The sequence below is a fragment of the Caloenas nicobarica genome, chromosome 4 (assembly GCF_036013445.1).
Source record: "Caloenas nicobarica isolate bCalNic1 chromosome 4, bCalNic1.hap1, whole genome shotgun sequence".
Lineage (NCBI taxonomy): Eukaryota > Metazoa > Chordata > Aves > Columbiformes > Columbidae > Caloenas > Caloenas nicobarica.
In genome coordinates, this window is record NC_088248.1 from 41869753 (window position 1) to 41888697 (window position 18945).

General features: G+C 35.1%; 1 protein-coding gene across 6 annotated transcripts in view; it reads left to right on the plus strand.

Moving 5' to 3' along the window:
* The window catches only part of WDR17 (WD repeat domain 17), a 42582-nt gene extending 25101 nt beyond the window's left edge, over positions 1-17481 (plus strand). For 3 of the 6 annotated variants that reach the window (XM_065633832.1, XM_065633834.1, XM_065633836.1), the window contains 15 exons: positions 575-700; positions 3039-3194; positions 3467-3531; positions 3930-4062; positions 5036-5127; positions 6035-6134; positions 7299-7438; positions 9785-9805; positions 10730-10841; positions 11592-11733; positions 11819-11921; positions 12806-12907; positions 15272-15367; positions 15555-15738; positions 17362-17481. In XM_065633832.1, the coding sequence (XP_065489904.1) occupies positions 575-700; positions 3039-3194; positions 3467-3531; positions 3930-4062; positions 5036-5127; positions 6035-6134; positions 7299-7438; positions 9785-9805; positions 10730-10841; positions 11592-11733; positions 11819-11921; positions 12806-12907; positions 15272-15367; positions 15555-15738; positions 17362-17481 (1692 nt within the window). Of the gene's footprint in view, positions 1-574; positions 701-3038; positions 3195-3466; positions 3532-3929; positions 4063-5035; positions 5128-6034; positions 6135-7298; positions 7439-9784; positions 9806-10708; positions 10842-11591; positions 11734-11818; positions 11922-12805; positions 12908-15271; positions 15368-15554; positions 15739-17361 lie in introns of all 6 variants that reach the window. The other 3 variants (XM_065633835.1, XM_065633837.1, XM_065633833.1) reach the window with 2 other exon arrangements.
* Positions 17482-18945: the final 1464 nt, after the last annotated feature.

Consider the following 18945-nt stretch of genomic DNA (forward strand, 5'->3'; position numbering starts at 1 on the left):
AGGATTGATTCAGATGTAAGACCAATAAAAATGCTTAAAAATTATTTTTTTTTAAAAATCACCTTGAAAGCCTGCAAGATTTTGTGCATGTACAGATATACTATATGTGGGTATTTTAAGATTTAATATTAAGATAGTAAACCAGATTGTGACAGTCGAGCCTTGAAGTTGTTTTTTACCTGGCCCACACCTTTGCTTTACAGAAAATGCTAGACAATTACTGGGGCAGCTCCTACATCCCAGCAGCTGGATATTGTTTTATGCCAGCAGTAGCCACCAGATCACTTGTATTCCTTTAGGAGCAAAAGGGAAAACGCAAACCCTCCTCTGTGTCCACACATATCAAATACTAATGTTCATGGATCTTGCTGTGTTTTCACAACCTTCAAGAAGACTGAAGGAGTTGTAATGTCTTAAACTAATTCGTGTCTTCATAGTAAAGCTTCTAATATTGAAATGGTCTGAAATTGTATTTCTTGGAATTGACTGACATGTTTTCCAGTGTTTTTATAAATTCAAGTTTCTCTATTGAACATTACTGTAATACAACTCTTTTCTTCCCTAACAATTTTAGCCTCCAGGAGGCAGCAAAAATTTGTGGGATTTAGTTGCTGTAATAAAAGGACAGGATGACACTTTGCTTCCACAAAACTACTGCAAAGGTATTATGCACATGAAACATCTCACCAGATTTAGAATGGTAAGTGAAGCATAAATAGTATGTGAAATGGTTGTTAACCCATATAGTCTTTCACTCTTTAAAAATAACATTTAACGCTTTGCAAAAATTGCAGTCTCTTTTATGTCCAAAGATATTTGTGCAATGTCAGTTATCTGTGCAATGCTAATTTGTTAGAACAATAGCATCTAGGTAAGTCTGTGTGAATTGTTGCACACTCTCTGGTGTTAGGTCACAGTTATTAACTAGAAAAGCAGTTTTCAAAATAATGAAAAAATTGCAAAGCAAGTTTCACTACAGCTTGAGCTACGAGGGAAGTTTGTCTTCCCTATTACATATGCTGTACTTTTATATTCAGTGAAGTAAAATTATTTAGGTGTATAAACATGAAGTTTTAGTTATGTTCAGATGCAGAGACAGAGGAATTCATGTCTGAAAATGGAGGAGAGTCAGCAAAAATATACTGTGTAGCTGTGTGGAAGGAGTGCAATAACAAGAACCTGTCATTAATACATATATGCAGCTGAAGAGTGACTCAGATGTGAATGTGAAATTCAAGTACTAGGCCATAAATTTATTAGTAGCTGCATATATGAATATGCAACCAGTCATATAATTTGCACAGACTATGGGGATGCATGGTTTTATCAGGGATTTCTTAGGGATACTAAAAAATCCCATACTCTGATGCCTGGGTTGGAAGTAGAGGAGACATATCTGTTGGTATGGATAAGGAAATGCATAACTCCCCACTTGCCGCCCCCAGGGCTGAATGCCTGCCAGGTATCACCTGGTGTTTGCTGTTGCAGGCCGTCTCTTTTGCAAAATTACAGACTGTTAAAAAGTGTCCTACATACCTTATGTATCTTAGGTAATAGGAGTTTTTATTGGTGACATTAACTGCAATAATAGCAGCTGCTCTGTTAATACTGTGAAGGAATGGGGGACGTGTCTGTGTCCAAAAAGCAGTTTTCTCAGCCAGTTAGCCTGAGAAGAAATTCATTCTTGACTCATACAGTGCAACCAGACTGTTTATCCCTGCAACACGATTTCATGCATTTGTAACTTGGGTTACCTAGAGTAACTACAGTAATTGCTGATCATTCTGTGGATCTGGATTAAGTATTCACATTAATTGAAAGCATTTTGTCCTCTTTTTGCGGACTCAGAAACTTGCTTGAGAGCTTTAAGAGAAAATAGGGATAGGGTGATGCTGGCTGCTTTTGTGTGGCTGCTGATACAATTTTTTCCTTAGGAAAATGGATACTGGCATTGCAGCACTTAGACATTTCAGAATGAAGTATGGACCTAGGGCAAGTGTGTCTTTTCTGTTTCTAGCAAACAGAGAGGGTATATTGGAGAATTCAGCATGAAAATTATAAAGATAGAAGTGCCAAGTAAAAGAGTAACATAGTTAAAAAAAAAAAAAACCCACACCAAAAAAAACCCCAAACACCAAAAAACCACTCAAAACAAAACAAACAAAAAAGAAAATTAAAAAAACACACACAAACAAAAAAAGAACAAGATCCTTTTCCTTTATCAGCAACTCCCACTGGTCTACTGCAGTTTACTTTGGTGAAGAATGTTCAAAGTTCGTTCTCCATCCTCCATATATAGCATTGTAAAGCCATGAATAGCCAAACGCTATCATGCGTACATTGATGATAGAGTTAAAATGAGAGTTCTGAAATGTGAAGCTCCTTTTGCTTATTTTTTTAATGTTAAATGTGATCTTGTTGCAGGTTGTTTCTCAAACTCTGCCAGATGGAGAAATTTAGTCTTTTATTTTTAAATAATATAAAAATTGCAGTGGTTGGGAATATAAAGCATTTATTGGTCATAAGGTTAATGGGATATGACTGATCAGGACACACATTAAGCCTACTGTCTTTATTCTTTCTTTACGTGGATATCATTATAATGGTAATAAGTATTAATATAATTTCCAGCTCTGTGTAGTTTCTGTTCACAAATATTTTTTTGAAATTTCAAAAATATCAAGATTTTTTATGATGGACATCTGGTTGAATTACTATTATATAAGAGAAAATGATCGAGAATTAAAAAAATACATAAAAGAGATTGTAAGAAGATACTTGAGGAAAAATTTGTGTGCAACAAAACACTAACATGGTTACTTTTAACAATATAAATAGCTCACTGTAATCTCATTTTAAGCTGCTTTAATTAGTTCACTGTAATCTCTTCTAATTAGCCTTTTCTCAAAAGGATTTTTGTCTTAAATGATAGTTTTTATATGCCATTTTAATGTTTGACACTAGTTCATTCTTAAGAAAACTTGTTTTCATCACAGAAAACTATATTTTTTAACTTTTTTTTTTTGTTTCACCCTCAGTCCAAGGCACAAGAACTGACGACAGTAAAAATGTCGAAGTTTGGAGGTGGTATTGGTGCACCAAGCAAAGAGGAGAGGCTTAAAGAAGCTGCAGAAATACATTTAAGATTAGGACAAATTCAGCAATATTGTGAACTAATGATAGAACTTGGAGAGGTAAAATATCAGAACATTATTGAACAATAAAATATGAAAACCTGCTACCCTAGCAAAGATGGGGTAGCAACAAAATGGGTTTCAAGTCCAGAAAGGGTAATCTTGCTCCAATTATATTGTTTTTAACATATGCAGTCTAATGCATAGCTCATTCTTTATTTTTAACCACTTGACAAATTTGTTTTTAATGGAAGAAACATGAAACTCATTAAAAATACAGCTGTTTCTCAAAATAAAATGATCAGGTTAAATGTGTTGCTGCTTTCTTCTAGTGGGACAAAGCTCTCTCAGTGGCACCTGGTGTGTCGATGAATTATTGGAGGAAGTTAATGCAAAGGTAAGTTAATAAAAATATATTTAATTGTCACTTCTGTCCATAAAAGGACACAGACAAATAGGAAGAATAGAAATTAATGTCAGTTGTACTTGGCTTTTGTTATAGCATTCTAGTGATGCTACTTTTTGTGCAGTAAGCTTTGGGATAGAACTGTGGAGGATTTCAACAATGACTTTATGTACAGGAATCAAGTTAAGGGGTTGAACATAAATTGCTGCTTTAACTGGAAACTCTTTAGTACAATATCTGCAGTCTGTGAGTCTTCTGAGGTCTGGAAAGGCAAATGGGTTTCAGTGAACATTCTATGGCTTCATCTAACATCTATACCATAGAGATAAGCTTAATGACCAGTTATGTATGTAGATCTTTCTTGTTTATTTTTTCATTTGTTTAATTAGGAGAGCTGATCAGTTAATTCAGGAAGAAAATGATGATGTCATCCCATACTGTATAGCTATTGGAGATGTGAAGAAATTAGTTTCTTTCTTTACCTCAAGAGGCCAGCTTAAAGAGGCTCTGCTTGTTGCACAGGTATTACATATAACAGTGTGGGAGATGTATTTAGCTATTTGTTTCTAACTCTGGAGATGACAAGCATATTGAAAAGGCTCACTCTGTTTGCTTTTGCAAAATTTCTAAATAATTACACCCTACTCTTTACTTATTGTATTGACCAGTTTTTCTGCAGAAATCACCAAATGGTATCTCGTGCATGAATTTGTCCTTTAGAAATTGTCTACCTGTATATTGTTGTTCTTCTAATAGTAGCTGAATGGTGCACAGAATGGACTTTTGAGATATGCATAATTTAAAACGTCAAAATGTTTGAACCTTAAAGCACCCTAAAACTTTAAAAAGACCTTAGTTTTTCTTCTAGAGAGACATTGCAGGGGTTGCTTTTATTACAATTCAGAGAACAGTCTTTGTCTCAGAGGTTTAATCAAGTAATATAAAATACCAGGGCTTTTCCTTTTAATTGAGCATGGAATTTTAATATTATTCCAGCTACACCTTAAAATACATGAAAGAATTTCCTTTTAACCCATCCTGATCTCTTCTCACTTCATGTTAGGAATCATTTGTTGCCAGACATGAAAAAGGTTCAGCTTATGCTACTATATAAGCCTTTCCAGATTTGCCGATATACCTACTGAGAAGTATCTACAGAGTTTGTCCTTCACTCGCAGACACTTGCTGCTTTGGGTGTAAAAATTAAGGTTGTAGCCCCCACTGTCCATTTTAAGCATATTCAAATGCTCAGAAAATCCTGTACAACTTGCATAGGAAGGAAGAGGTTTCTTGCTTCTGTAGAATTTCTTGTATGGCTGGATAAAACTAGGCTAGGATTTAGTTATGTATAAGTTCACTGGTTTAAACATTTCCTTTATCATAACTGGACTTTAGATGGATTTTATAGATCTTAGATTATTTTGTTGTCATTGAAAAGTTACATTTCATATTTAGTTTGATTGGTACATTAATCCTTTTTTTAATTCACTTCTAGGCAGCTTGTGAGGGAAATATACAGATGTCAACACTCTCCACAACAAGCGGATCTTCAAATTCTGGTGGAAACAATACAGATGATTATAATGAGTAAGTTGTTCTAGTTTATATGTAAAGCCTCATTTTAGTGTCGAATGTAAAGTCATCAGAGGAACCAAACCTTAGTGGTTTAATTTTGTATCAGCAGTGTAGAATTTGACAAAATATTACGTCTTCTGATACTTAGTTGATAGAGTTGGCAACCAGCTGATGCTACACTGAATAGTTCTCCTGTTATGCCTCCTTCTGGTGCCAAATGGATTTTTCATGTGTATGTATTATAATTATAAATATCCCTTTCACTCGCTTGATATTTAAGGTGCATTCCTATGCACTTAAATATGTAGCATATTAACTTAGAACTTTCGGCCAGTAGAGTAAGATTTAGCATTAACAAGTATCTGTGAGAGTCTGTTTTATGCATCTTTTCCTCCTGAAGTGTTGCTGTTTATCATCAGTGAAATTTCTGACAGTGTACACTAATGGCCACATTTTAATTGTATGTGCCCATTGAAGAAACCATGCATGTCTCCTTGTTTAGAACAGTGCTCAAAAACCTAAATGACGTTATAAAGTTATATGTGTGGTAGCAAAAGCACCTTGGAGACTGTGTAGTTACTTCATTTACATATGCAGTTTTTGAGCAATTAGATATTTATGCGGAGTTCACAAGTACAGAATTAATATCCAAATATTTTATTTTTCTTCTGCCAATCTGAAGAAACATTTCCATACTGGTGTAGATTTTGGGAAACTGACCCACCTGAATATGCACCAGTGTAAGTGATAGGTGAAGCTCGAACTGAGTGCACTTTGAAAGTTTGTCATTTCATTACCTGTAAGTCAAATATAGAAATTTTAGGGTACAGAAGCAAATGTGGTGACTTGTAAATAAAATAAGAGCCAAAGAACTCCAACCTTTAAGTGACCTTGCAGAATTCATGGTTTGTTCTTGCAGGCTCCTGCACAATGTCAGTAAAGAACTAGCAGAATGGTATTTCCAGGATGGCCATGCAGTGCTTGCAGCATGTTGCCATCTGGCTGTTGAAAATATAGAGGTAACTTTTTTTTTTCTCTTTAATTACGGAAAGGCTAACATTAACTTCCTTTTTACATCTTCACATGTTGAGTGGGTTTTTTAAATGTATGTACCACATTCTAAAATGTATGACTTTTATTTGGTATTTGCTTTGTATATATTTATATAGAGAGTTTGACCCTTACAATATTAAAGTTAATAGCAGAACTCCACTGATTCTATTAAATTCCATTTCTCTCGTGCACAGAAAGTAGTATGGTATTATTTAATTGTATTTGCATATATACAGTATCATATTAGAAAAAGTAAGATACTTAGGTACCTTATATATACTTATGTGTATATGTATATTACTGTTTACTGTTTATGGTGACTCAAAAGACCCACTCAGAACTGGGACTTCATTGTGCTACAAAAGATGCAATCTCTGCCTTGAAGAATTTTCAGTCTAAATGATGAAGTAAATAGGAAAAAAAACCCCTACCCCTCAGTACAAAAACAAGGCTAACATGTAGGAAACATGTTATTAGATTTTCATTTTGTTTGTAGTTTTACAGATTGTTTCTTTTCCTCATTCTCTCTGGATTTTGTTGTTGCTGACTCAACATGTTTTTCCTCCTCTATGCCCTAAAATGAGTAAAGTTCCATCTTAATGTGCTGTTCAGAGAGAAAGCAGTAATCAGTTAATGCCTGTATTTCAAAATAGACATATTTCAGGTTGTTGTGTAGTCTCTTACTGTTTAATATTCTGCTATGCCTATCAGCAACTCCAGTTGCTCAGAGAGGGTAAGGACAGGAGAGTCCTCCTCGTTGGGTGTGGGGTTTTTTGAGTTTCCTTTCATCAAAAGAGAGGGGAAATGTGTAGTCTGAAAGCTGGTGTCATTACTTAAGACTAGAAGTAATTGCTGTCGTGCTTTTTAGGTAAGATATTTATGTAATCTCTTTAGTTGAATAAAGGAAGATTCTGCTAAAGGAAATCTATTTGGTTATTTTAAAAATTAACACGTGTTACACGATTATTTACTCATTCAAGAGATCCAAATTATATATAATGTTGCTTTAATTAATGCATATTTTGTCCTTCTATAAAAAGCAGTCTCATAAATGAATGTCATATGCTCAACATGGTGAATCCCCAAAAATGTTTGTGTCCCTTAATGATATAATTTTTTCATTGAGCAAGCTTGCGATGGCAAACCTGATTCGTGGAAATGAACTGGAGTTGGCAATCAGTGTGGGTACTGTCTTAGGAGAAAGTGCAGCACAAGCAACACATTATGCCCTAGAATTACTAGCAAGAAAATGTATGACAGTAACAACATGGTAAGATTTCTTAATGCAAAGAAGATTTTTTTTTTTTCCCCCCCCCTGACAAAACGATAAAGGTGTTTCATTCTGAAACTTCCATAGACACCAAACCACCATGGGTAGATAGAATAGGAATTGCTGCTTGAATGAGAATTGCTGTATTAGACCTTTGAAGCACAGGGCATGCAAATGTTCTGCTTTAATCTCAAAATACATTATATATGCATTGGAAGTGAGAGAAGAGCCATTGTCAGAGTATGAAACCCACTGAAAGAAACCAAGATACTTGGGCAATAGGTGGCATAGTAAGTCCAAGTCTGTACTGAGTAAAAATAACTGCTTCAGACAAAGTAAGGCTACAACTGAATTGTAAAGTCAAAAGGAACAGAAGCTTAAGTAGGATCTGTAAAGTGATTTTTAAGTACTTGTTTGAAAAATATAAAAACCTAAGAGGCTGAGGAATTATTTTATATTGGTGTTGGGAATACCAGACAGCTGGCAAGATGTAAGGATGAAACAGGATTACCGTTTAATTACAAAGGAGTAGATCATTTCTCTGTTGCATATAGGGGAAACTTTGTCTGCTAATTTTTTTTCTCTTCCTCACAGTGGTTTTACTTTGAAGGATACAGTTTTAGTCCTATTTTGTCTACCAATGGAAAGCAAAAAATATTCCTAAGGTGTATTTGGCAGCTCTACAGGTGTTTCGGAATTAACATTTCATAGGAAATGTGCTTAAACAGATATTGCAATTAAGCATCAGCTTTTCTGCTACAGTTGGTGTTTGCTTAAGCGTCCAGAGGTAGCATGAGAAAAAGGTAGTGGGACTCCTCACTACAGAGCATGTAGCCTGCCTTAGACAATGAAGCATTGTAGAAAAAAATAAAGAAATGGATGACTTGCTGCTCTGGTTCTGCGATGATTTAGCATGTCTGCATTGCACCAGTTCTAACAGGGGTGTTTTGGCAACTCCATCTGCAGCTTTTAAAGTCTCTGAAGCTGTTTCTCTGATCTCTCTGCCTTCATTGTGAAGAGTGATTTTTGTGTAACCTCTGATAGGAAGCACTGGATGTAGAGTTAAGAAGAAAATTGTATATTTTTTCCAGTTCCGTAACAAAAGTTTTTTCTGATCTCAGTGCTGCAGCAAAAACTTACAATAGTATGGCATTTATGCGTATGTGCATAAAACTTCTGCAAATTTATGGCATGTGTAGACTGAAGTCTACATTGGTATACAAGATAAAAATGTAAATTGGTGTACTGCATGTTGCCTAAGTATATATCTGGATTTGTCAGTGGGTTTCATATGCTGTACTGAACACCTCTTACAGCTACACCCTGCAATCCTGGATTCAGATTTGCTGCCATTACAGCATATTTTACTATTCTGTAGGAAAAGATCAGAGATTCCTGAATCTCTCCATATTTTGTAATAAAGAGATACTGGCACAGCACAGTACCCCATGGTCCACTGAATATATAAGATCAAATAAGGGGAAGCTGGAGTTCAAGGGCCTCTGATATTCAAAGGGCTCCCTTTTATGTTTTTACTGGTTGTTATACTTAGGAATACCCATCAATTGGAAATGTTTCACTGTAGAGACAAACTTAATTGTAGACACCTCAAGCAATAAGGAAGGACCTTGATGGGTCAGTAGTGACATCAGTTATTTGTGGAATCTTTCGGGTTTTGATTGGTTTGGTTGCTTGTTTTTTGGGGGTAGGTGATTTGTTTGTTTAGAAGTGTGCTAAAATATAAAATCAAACCAAAAAAGTCAAAACTAAACCTTCTGCTATTCAGAAGGCTAGTGGTATTTTACTTGAGATACTGAATTCTGTGTATTCAGACTCAGCCACCTGATTTTCTTCTTTATACCGGCAATGGTTTTAGTTTGATTCTTAAAAAAATCCAAGGTAAGACAATTTGTAGGTCATTATATGAGGACTTCTTTAGATTTTGTTCTAATAAAAAATTTATTTCAGTTTTTGGGCTGAGCAATTTCTAATCACTCTTAAAAATGTTTAAATTGCCTATGAAGATGAGTACCCGTGAGTAACTTATCCTGAAAATAGTTTAAGAACTTATAAAATATGCTATATTCTGAAAGAGCCTTTCTGTATCTTGAAGAAGTGGCTACTGCATGGTAATAGTATAACAGGTTTTTCCAATGGCCTTTTGGCATTAGTTTCTCTAGGTTGTCTAAAGGCACTGGAAGGCTTTTTTTTTTTTTTAAAGTTGGTTAATCTGACCCTTATATTTGCAGTTGTAGTTTAATTATTTACTATTAGATTTTTTCCTCTGTAAAGTAAGAATACAAAATAAGGTTTTTATTCATTACTGTTTCAATGTCTTCCTTTTAGCTTTCCATCACTTGGATACAGGTATTTTACTCGTTTGTAGAAAGAGATTTGAAAAGCATATGACATTGCTGATGCTAAAAACAAGCTTAAACTAAGGGTTCTAATTTTTTAATTGTAATCAATACTTGAAAGTGGGATAGAAAGCAGTTGCAAATATTGTACAGTAGCTTACTCGAACATTGTTAAGCCAAGTACTACATTCTGAAAATCCAGAGCAACTTGGCAGGAGTTTTTGCCTTGCACAAGTCAGTCCTGTGAGTCACAGGAGAAATTGTCTGCAAGAATAAGAGAGTCACAGAACAACCAGAATAATCATTTTTTAAAAGCTCAATATAATAATTGCTTCAAAATAATTTCTTAATATTTCCTTCCAGCTGCTTGTTGTGTTAGGGAGGGAGTAACAAGTGCTAAAAAATTAGGAATATTTCAGAAATGTAAGTTTGCTAAAACATAATTTTCAGAAGGATGAAAATAGGTATTACATTCTTTCCCTGTATAATCTCTCTTTTGTGATGTCACAGAAGCACTAGCTATTCTAGATGACTGAGAGATGCTTTATGCTGATGTCATGGAGATCTAAAAGCCTGGAAGTTTGAGGATGACATCTTCTTTCAGACTGGTTAGGTCCTACTCTCACTTCTCACCCCTACTCACATATCCAGCCATCTCACTTTGAGGTGGTTCTCGTGCTTGAGGATTACACAGCTATTTAATTCAGCAAACTAAAACAACAGAAAACTAGCACATGACTTCCAAAAAAAGATTAATAGATTAAGCCTCATTTATTGCACCAAAATAATCTTGGACACTGAGGTTGCTTCTGCTCTTCCCCGGAAATAGTATTATTTCAGTAAACTTCTTTAGAAAAGGAACGTAAAAGCAAAAACTATTTCTTCCTATTACAAACCATCAAGAGTAACTACATGTCATCTTTTGTTTGTGCAGGGATTTAGCAGCTGATCTTCTTATGATGATTCCTGATAACAAGCTGCAGTTAGTAAAACTATGTGCTTTTTATCCTGGATGCATAGCAGAAATAAATGACCTTCATGAAAAGGTACAATGAAAAATAATTTACCTGAATACTAACAAGAGATTATGTATTGATTTGTTTACTAATTTCAGAAAACCTAAGGTCCAATAAATCTGTAGGATTGATTTGTCACTAACAGTCTTAAATGTTATATATCCTTTTTTTTCTTTTAGGCCTCATGGAGTTTTTTTCAGTATTGCACAAGAAAAACTTTAGTTCTTTAATTCTACTCTGTGTGTAGTCTTTCCATAACATGGGTTGCTTCCTGAAATAGCTTATCATCTTGAGAATTACATGTCAGTATGATTTATAACCTCCTTATCACTGAAGTGATGCATTTTATGAAGTGCAGCCTAATCATATCTTAGTAGAACAGCTTTCTGTACTAGCCTGAATTGTTCTGCATCTTATGTCTGTAATCTCCTTAAATCCTCCCTTTCCTCTTCAGCAGTAGAAGGGTCTGCTGCACTAACTCCCTTAATGTTCGACTTATACTGCACATCTATTGAGTAGTAGTAAAAATTTCACAAACACATTAGCAAAGGAAACTGACACTGCTTAAATTACAGCTACAGAATCTTCTCCTCCCGTGTTGTTCTCTGGTCTAGATGGCTTTCTTAATGTGCATTATGTGCAGGTATGTCCTTCAAACAAATTACTCTTCTTTCAGAAAGAGTTTGATCCTATTGTTATGTGCAAACTTCAGTATTTCTCTACATCTTAGAGAATTGTTTGAACATTACAGTAATTTTTGGGAAAATCTTTGTTTTCCAGTGTAATCTTCCTGATGTAGAAGAATGTATGCGATTGGCAGAAACAAGTCAGGCAGATGGAGATATATTTGAAACTATAAAGTACTATCTGTTAAGCACAGAACCTGAAAAGGCTCTTCCTCTTGGCATTCAGTATGTGAAAGGTAGGTACTTGGATGAAGAAACCTTTTAAAACATAAGGCATTTGTATAGCTTGCCTCTTGATCTTTTGTTTCTATTTTTCAACAGAACAACTTTGTGGCTCGGATTGGACTTTAGATTCAGTCTGTCCATATCTTGATCTTCTAAGTTACATACGCACTGAACGATTAGTGTTGCATAGATGTAGCGAGTGAGTATGTTTTCATTACTTATGAAAGTGGAAGTTTCATTAAAGGAAACTTGGAATTTAAAAAAAAAATACAGGTGCACACTGTTAGTATCATTTTTTTGTTTACCAGAAGAGGGGTACAAAAAAATTGCAACAAGCAAGCTAGTTCCACAGTCAGGAGACAAGAATGTAGCATTTTCCTAAGTTTTCAAGGTTTAGCAAGAAGGAAAAAAAAATATATCTTGCTGCTTCTTTCTCTGTGGGACATTTATGATGGGTAAATCAATGTTGCTCTTATTTGAAGAATCTCGCTGTGATCAGCTCTGGTTTTAGTTTCCTGAAGAAAAAGAGTAGTGGTACCACACATAATATGGGGGCTTATGTCAAAGTGTTAAGGAAATGTGATCTGTCACTCTCAGAATTAACTCTGAAATAGTTGGATAGCTGTGGCTCACGTTTATGACAGGTTGTTGTTGATAGGCCTGCATGCCTGCACCGGTGTATGTGTGAAGAACTAAAAGGAGCAAAAAGCTTAACTATTATCTGTGGTGTATGGGGAAACTTGGGAAAATTGAAGTTCACAATAACGTGCAGGGTGATTTTATTTACATTTAGAGTTTTATCACATTAAAAGCTCTGAGTGACATTGTTTTTGTAACTTCATATGATTGCACTCAATAACTATGTGTTGTACATGTTATTTAAAATTTAATAATTGAGATCAATATAAAGCAGCATCTGTTTTAACAGTTACATCATACAGAAAGTAAGCATAATCAAACATATATTCTCCCCAAAATATGGAAAAATAAATTAGGTTTTAAAATTATAGTTTCAATATGAGTTTGTTTAATGTTTTTGCAAATGCTTCTTCTTTTTCATGATTAATATTTGTCCATTTATAGATTTCGGAATGAGTTGCTGATTTTGTGTGGTTACATTGGTGCTTTACTTGCTATCAGAAGACAGTACAATAGCATTGTACCTGCACTTTATGAGTATACAAGGTAATATTATGTTTTCAGTAGCACTGAGAAATCTCAGTCCCTCTTATGATGTAGGCCATACATTGTCCCTATTTCCACCTCCTCCTCACAAAAAAAAAAAAAAAAAATCTGAGTTGTGTTATAAAGTCATAAGGGTATACCCATGCATGTGTATAGAACCTTCTTTACTTTCTGCATGCATTATACATATAAGAGTTTCTGAGGTAATGCAACAAATTGTGAATCCAGAATTTCAGTCAAACTCTTAGTTCTGTAAGAAAACAATTTTTAGAAGTACATGAGTATTCAATATTACCTCCATGCATTATTGTATGTTGACAGTTCTAGTTTTGTATCTGTGTGTAGACGGTTTGCCAAGATTTACTCAGGGAGCCAATAGCAACAAGGACAAGCTTTTAATTTAAAGTTTATAACTGGGCACTAGCTTGATTCCCACCAAGAAACTTGGCTTGACCTTCTGTTACTCAGTGAGTTAATATTCCCAGGCATTAATACAGCTGACCTGGCCCGTTTGATCTGACCCGTCCTGGTCCTGCTCACTTGGCACAGCTCAACCCCAACCAGTCACCTGACTTCACCTGACATGACTGGGCCCACCTGACTAGGCTTGACTGACTTGAACCAGCTCAGCCTGACCCAATTGACTTAACCTCACTCACTTGACATGACTGGACTTGGTCCACTTGACATGACCCGATCCACTTGATGTGTCCCGACTTGGTCCACTTGACTTGACCAGACTTGGCTTGACTTGACCAGACTTGGCTTGACACAGCCCAATCCAGTTTGGCCCAACCCACTTGACCCTACTTGATTTCACTGAGTACACTTGACTTGACCCCACTTGTCCCACTTGGACCTGAACTGACCAACTTGGACTTAAAAGAAGAAATATTAAGATCAATAATCTTATCTGCTAAATAAAACAGGCTTATATACAATACTTTAGTATTCTTTTCTCAGGGTTTAACCACTCTTGTTTAGTATTCCTGTCTGGTTTGGTAACCAGCTATCCAGCTGACTAATTTGCATTTCTCCCTCACAATTTAAGACTGTCAGACCCATTTGGTTTTGTCCCCTGACTTGCTGGGGTAGCAAGGCCAGCTCCGAGGTGTCACTGATTTTGTGGTTGCATTGGCACTGCTCTAGCTGTTACTGCTCCACTAGCTGCTCTAACTGACCACTGCAGCTTTGATAACAATTTCAGCTCATTTATCTCTTCATCAAGAATAAATGTTGCATTATGTTGCCCGGTCCTTTCACGCCTTACTAGAATTGTGAGTTTTCCTACATCTCCTGATGTTTTATCAGAATTGCCTACCAAGGATAATTAAACAACATAAATTTAGCATGTCTTAGATCTGTGTCTTTGCCCCTCGTCTTTGATTCCTCAAGAGCACTCCTTTCCTCTTAGCCATCCCGATCTCTGAAATTTGGTGAGAGGATAGGGAAAAGGGGAAACAACTGCTTGTTGGGGGTTTTTTGGGGGGGATTTGTTGTGTGGTTTTTTTTTTCTGAGCCACGAGACTTATGTATGGAAAACAAGAAGATGAAATATGAGCTCTTACAGAAGGGCTATTTTGATACAGAAATGAATAGACTAGTAACAAGCCATTTTTGAGACTCAGTTTGTGATACTTTGGCTGTCAAGCTTTACATTTTCCTGGGATTCAAAAAACACAGAACAATGCTACTTTCTTTTTTTTCAAATTGCCCAATACTTTCAGGATTCATCGATTTTTAGATTCCATCTGATCTTAACCTGGACACTTCCATACTTAAGCTGGCCATTTTTAAGGCATCCCAACACAAGTGGAAGTTTGCTGAATTAGGTCAGGTAATAACTGTCCCTTGTATTATGTATTGATAAATAAAAAATGCATCCACTGCAAGCGTTTTGAAACTGTTTTCCACAAGTAACCAGGTGAGACAAGGCTATCCGAGAAAATGTATTGAACCGTGTCACTCCTGACTGTATTTTTCTCGTATCTACTATATATAGGCAAAATAGGCCATTAATTTTAGCAAAGTTGTCATTATTAAGAAGAATGCATGTAGCCTTAAAATACAGAATGGTCTCAAAGAAAAAACAATAGAGCTAATTAAAGGCAAACATAAATAAGATGGTGTAAATAGGGATAATTAAAAAAAACTTATATGAAACTATATACTTTATATCTAGTAATTAAATATTTCTAAGGTTTAATATAGTGATTATTATGAAGGATCAATTTATTTCCATAAAGTTATTTCCATATCCAATGAAACATAGTTTTATATTACTATTGTCTATCTTGTTTTTCTTTTAAGAAAATACTCAATATTAGAATTAATTTGGACTTTATTATTTGCATTCCTTTTCAGTCAGCTTTTAAAAAGACGGGAAGTATCTGTACCTTTGAAAATTGAACAGCTTTCTGAGGAGCTAGATGCATGGAGAGCTTGTACTCAATTGAACAAGTAGGTGGAAAAATATAAAATTACCATGAATGAAACTATTAGTTTTTAAATGTTTAGTTGTAAATACAGTATTTATTTCCTTTGTAAAATCTGAATATTAATGTAAAAAAAATGAGTACTTTGTGGCTCTCAATTTCTAAAACAAATTAAGATGTATAGTTGAAAAACAAGTGTCTTTTGCTCATAGGTCTACCAATGAATCACCATGCACCCCGCCATCGGAATCGCAGAGAACTGTGTATTCAGTACTCGAGTCACGAATGCAAGAGGAGCCTCTGAAAGGGATGGTTGGGCCAGACTATGTCACTGGATCAAATCTTCCTAGTCATTCTGATGTTCACATCTCTTGTTTGACAGGGCTAAGGATACAGGTATGGTTTCAGAGTGCTAAGGTATTCTTTCTTGGTGATAGCACTGACTAGTTGTGAGGTTGCCATAAATCTAAGGTCCCCCCCATCATTTGCGAGGAAAAATCTTTTCCCTGTTGGCACAGCAGCAGAAGTCAGAAGCCAAGTGCTGACATCTGCTATATCAGAAAGGCTATATAAAGAATAATTTTCCAATAAAATAATTGCTCAGTTTCCCAACCCAAAACTTTATAATTTCCATGGGAGAGATTTCTTTTGTCAAATGTTCTGTCTGAAGCGCATGTAACTTATTGCTTATGACCTCAACACAGCTTGAATAAAACCCAGGAAATTATTTGTCTTCAACCACATTCTAATGTTATTCTGTTGTTAGCATGCATTTCCATAATGATAAATACTATCAAATTTGTAACTCTAGGTTAATTGAAGTCAGATATTAGAAGACTAAATGTTCAAATGTATTTATTCATACTCACATAGAGCTTTATGATCAAAACATACTAGCCCTTATAACACCTATTTGATAAACGTTGTTGTTTCCATAAAGGGAAAATTGACTGAGCCTGAAACACTCCTCTCAGGGTCCTGTCTACAGACAGTGCCTCGGTGTCAATTTACTCTCTTATATGACGCTGAGTCTGTTTCCTCTGTTCAGTGCAAGATGTCAGCCCAAAGAGTACCAGAGTTGTTCAGGGATTAAGAGGGATAGTTTTGCATCAGAAACTGGAGATTGCAAAATGCTGGTGGGATTTTTGAGATAAACAGGATTCAAAATTGCACACCATCAAGTCTAAAAAAACTTGCTGCCAACACTTCCACATCCGACCAATGGTCTCTGGCTGTGGCTGTATTCTCAGTGTTTTCTAACAGCCGTGTAAAGTGCCATTATTGTAATCCATTCAACAAGAATAGCAAATATGGTGTCACCAGCTTGTCAGCCTCGGTGTCCTTATTTCTAGGCTAGTGAACACTGGGAGTCATTGCTTTAGGCACAAATCAGTTAATACTAAGCTATAGAAGCCTAATTGCTTGGGTTTACTAGTTTTAAGTGGCAAGTTTGAAGAACATGACTCTTTAAGAAGGCACTTAAACTGAGTTGCAGCTTCGAGACCATATTTTGTCAAATCAAGTTAATAGCAAATAGCTGTTCTTCCATCGGCTAAATTAGTATTTTGTCCTTCATGCTTTTCACAGTGAGCATTTGAAATTGATCTGTAGACTGCATGTAGACTCCATGTTTTCAAACAATTCACAGAGGCATTATATTGGGGGTTTTGTAGATGGAGAAACAGATCAGCACAGATAATGACTGACACAGTGAAATATGTATGGTATTCTGAAGGAAAAATACCACAATTATCAAAAATCAAAGCAAATATTTAAGGATTATGAAATGCTTGGTCTCTAGATCGTGGAACATTACAAGTTCACTCAATTTATGATATGTAACTATTACCAAAGCTTTTAGTTATTGGGGTACAATTTTTGCAGGAACGTAGATGATAGTTGTAAATCAGGTTTTCATGCCCTCCTCAGATAAAACAAACCGTGTTCTCTGTTGTAGTAGTCTTTACACAACACATGTGAACTTTTTTCTTTCCCTCCCCAAACACTTTTGCTGTACAGGGTCCAGTGTTCTTCCTTGAAGATGGAAAATCTGCAATTTCACTGAACGATGCTTTGATGTGGGCCAAAGTGAATCCTTTTTCACCACTAGGAACGGGAATACGGCTGAACCCATTTTGATGAGACATTTTCCCCTGTACTTTGTAGTGCTTAAAATAACACTCTGGGAGTTAATGCTGATTTAACCTTGATTTTTAAAGGGCAGAAAGATGGCAGCTGACTTCTCTGGAAGGGACTTTGAAAACTGTAAAACGAGAACAAGGAAAGGATTTCTATACAAATGTTTGTTGATAATCCAAAGAAAAAGTTATTTGAGAATCCAAAGAAAAAAAAAAAGTCCTAACTTCATAGACAGCCATGTCTTTTTTAGATAAGAATAGTGTTGTCAGACAATACAGACATATTTCAGTCAACTCTGTGTAAACAGATGCCTTGTGAAGGAAGTAAGCAACTATCTGCACATTATCAAAATAATGATAGCAAACTGTGAAATCCGTAAACATAGTTTCAAATACATAGTCATAGAATTACTTTATTGATAGCCACTGCAACCTGTTTTTACAATAACTGGAATCCTGTGGCTGTTTCACACGTTATCCCCCTTTTTAATTTTAACTAATTTTTACACACAGGATTCTATAGCAAAAGTAAAATTTTAAAAGTGCTTAGATTATTTTTTTCATCAATTAGTTATTGTACTTTAATAGCAGTACAGAGTTGTTTACTAATGTTTCATTTAAATAGGTTTGAATATCTAGATTATAAAATTCTATTTTCTAATAAGTTCATCTTTGACAGCTGTCCCCCTTATAGTTTCTCTGGAAGCTAAATGTATTTATAAAACTTTTTTTTTTTTTTAAACAAAAGGTTTGTACGGAACAAACATCAAATGTATTGAAATTATTTCATTATGTTATATACATTTAAAATACTTGTTTTCTTTTTACATTTTGTATTAGTTATAAATATATATATTAGTATGACAGATCAGAAGTAAATACTTGTGCATATATTTTTATTTACTAAAGCTGTGCTCAAGTGGAAAGAAAAGTATGGCAATAGAATACTAGAGAATATTTAAATTTTAAAGCTGTGTATAGTATAGAATTTAATCATAAGGCAAATCTTATACCTATTCTTGTTAATAATTCTTATAATCAGAATTACTCACCTGTAGAAAAGATGCCTTAGTTATAATAGTCTTTATTAGCTTCATTGATGGCACAGAAGCAGAAATCTACATGATCTGTTGTTATATTTTTTTGCTGCTGCTTTAAAATTTTAAAATCCTGATAGTTACATAAAATGTAAAGAAGTTGCCATTAAAAATCGGTAGAACTATTTCAAGAGCAACTGTTGCAAAACTGGAAATAACACAAGGTCTCCTTTAGCGGAAGCTATCCAACACAATCCTCAATATACAGGTAAGCAGTGCCCTCATTTAACTAGAAATAACAATGCTACTATGCTGGAAACCTGTGATGGAGATCAGACATAAAAAAATTCCTGTCTATCTTCTAACCCCTCCCCCTGCTCCCCCCTCTTTAAAAAGCTAAAATTTCATTTTGTCAGTGTTCTAGAGTA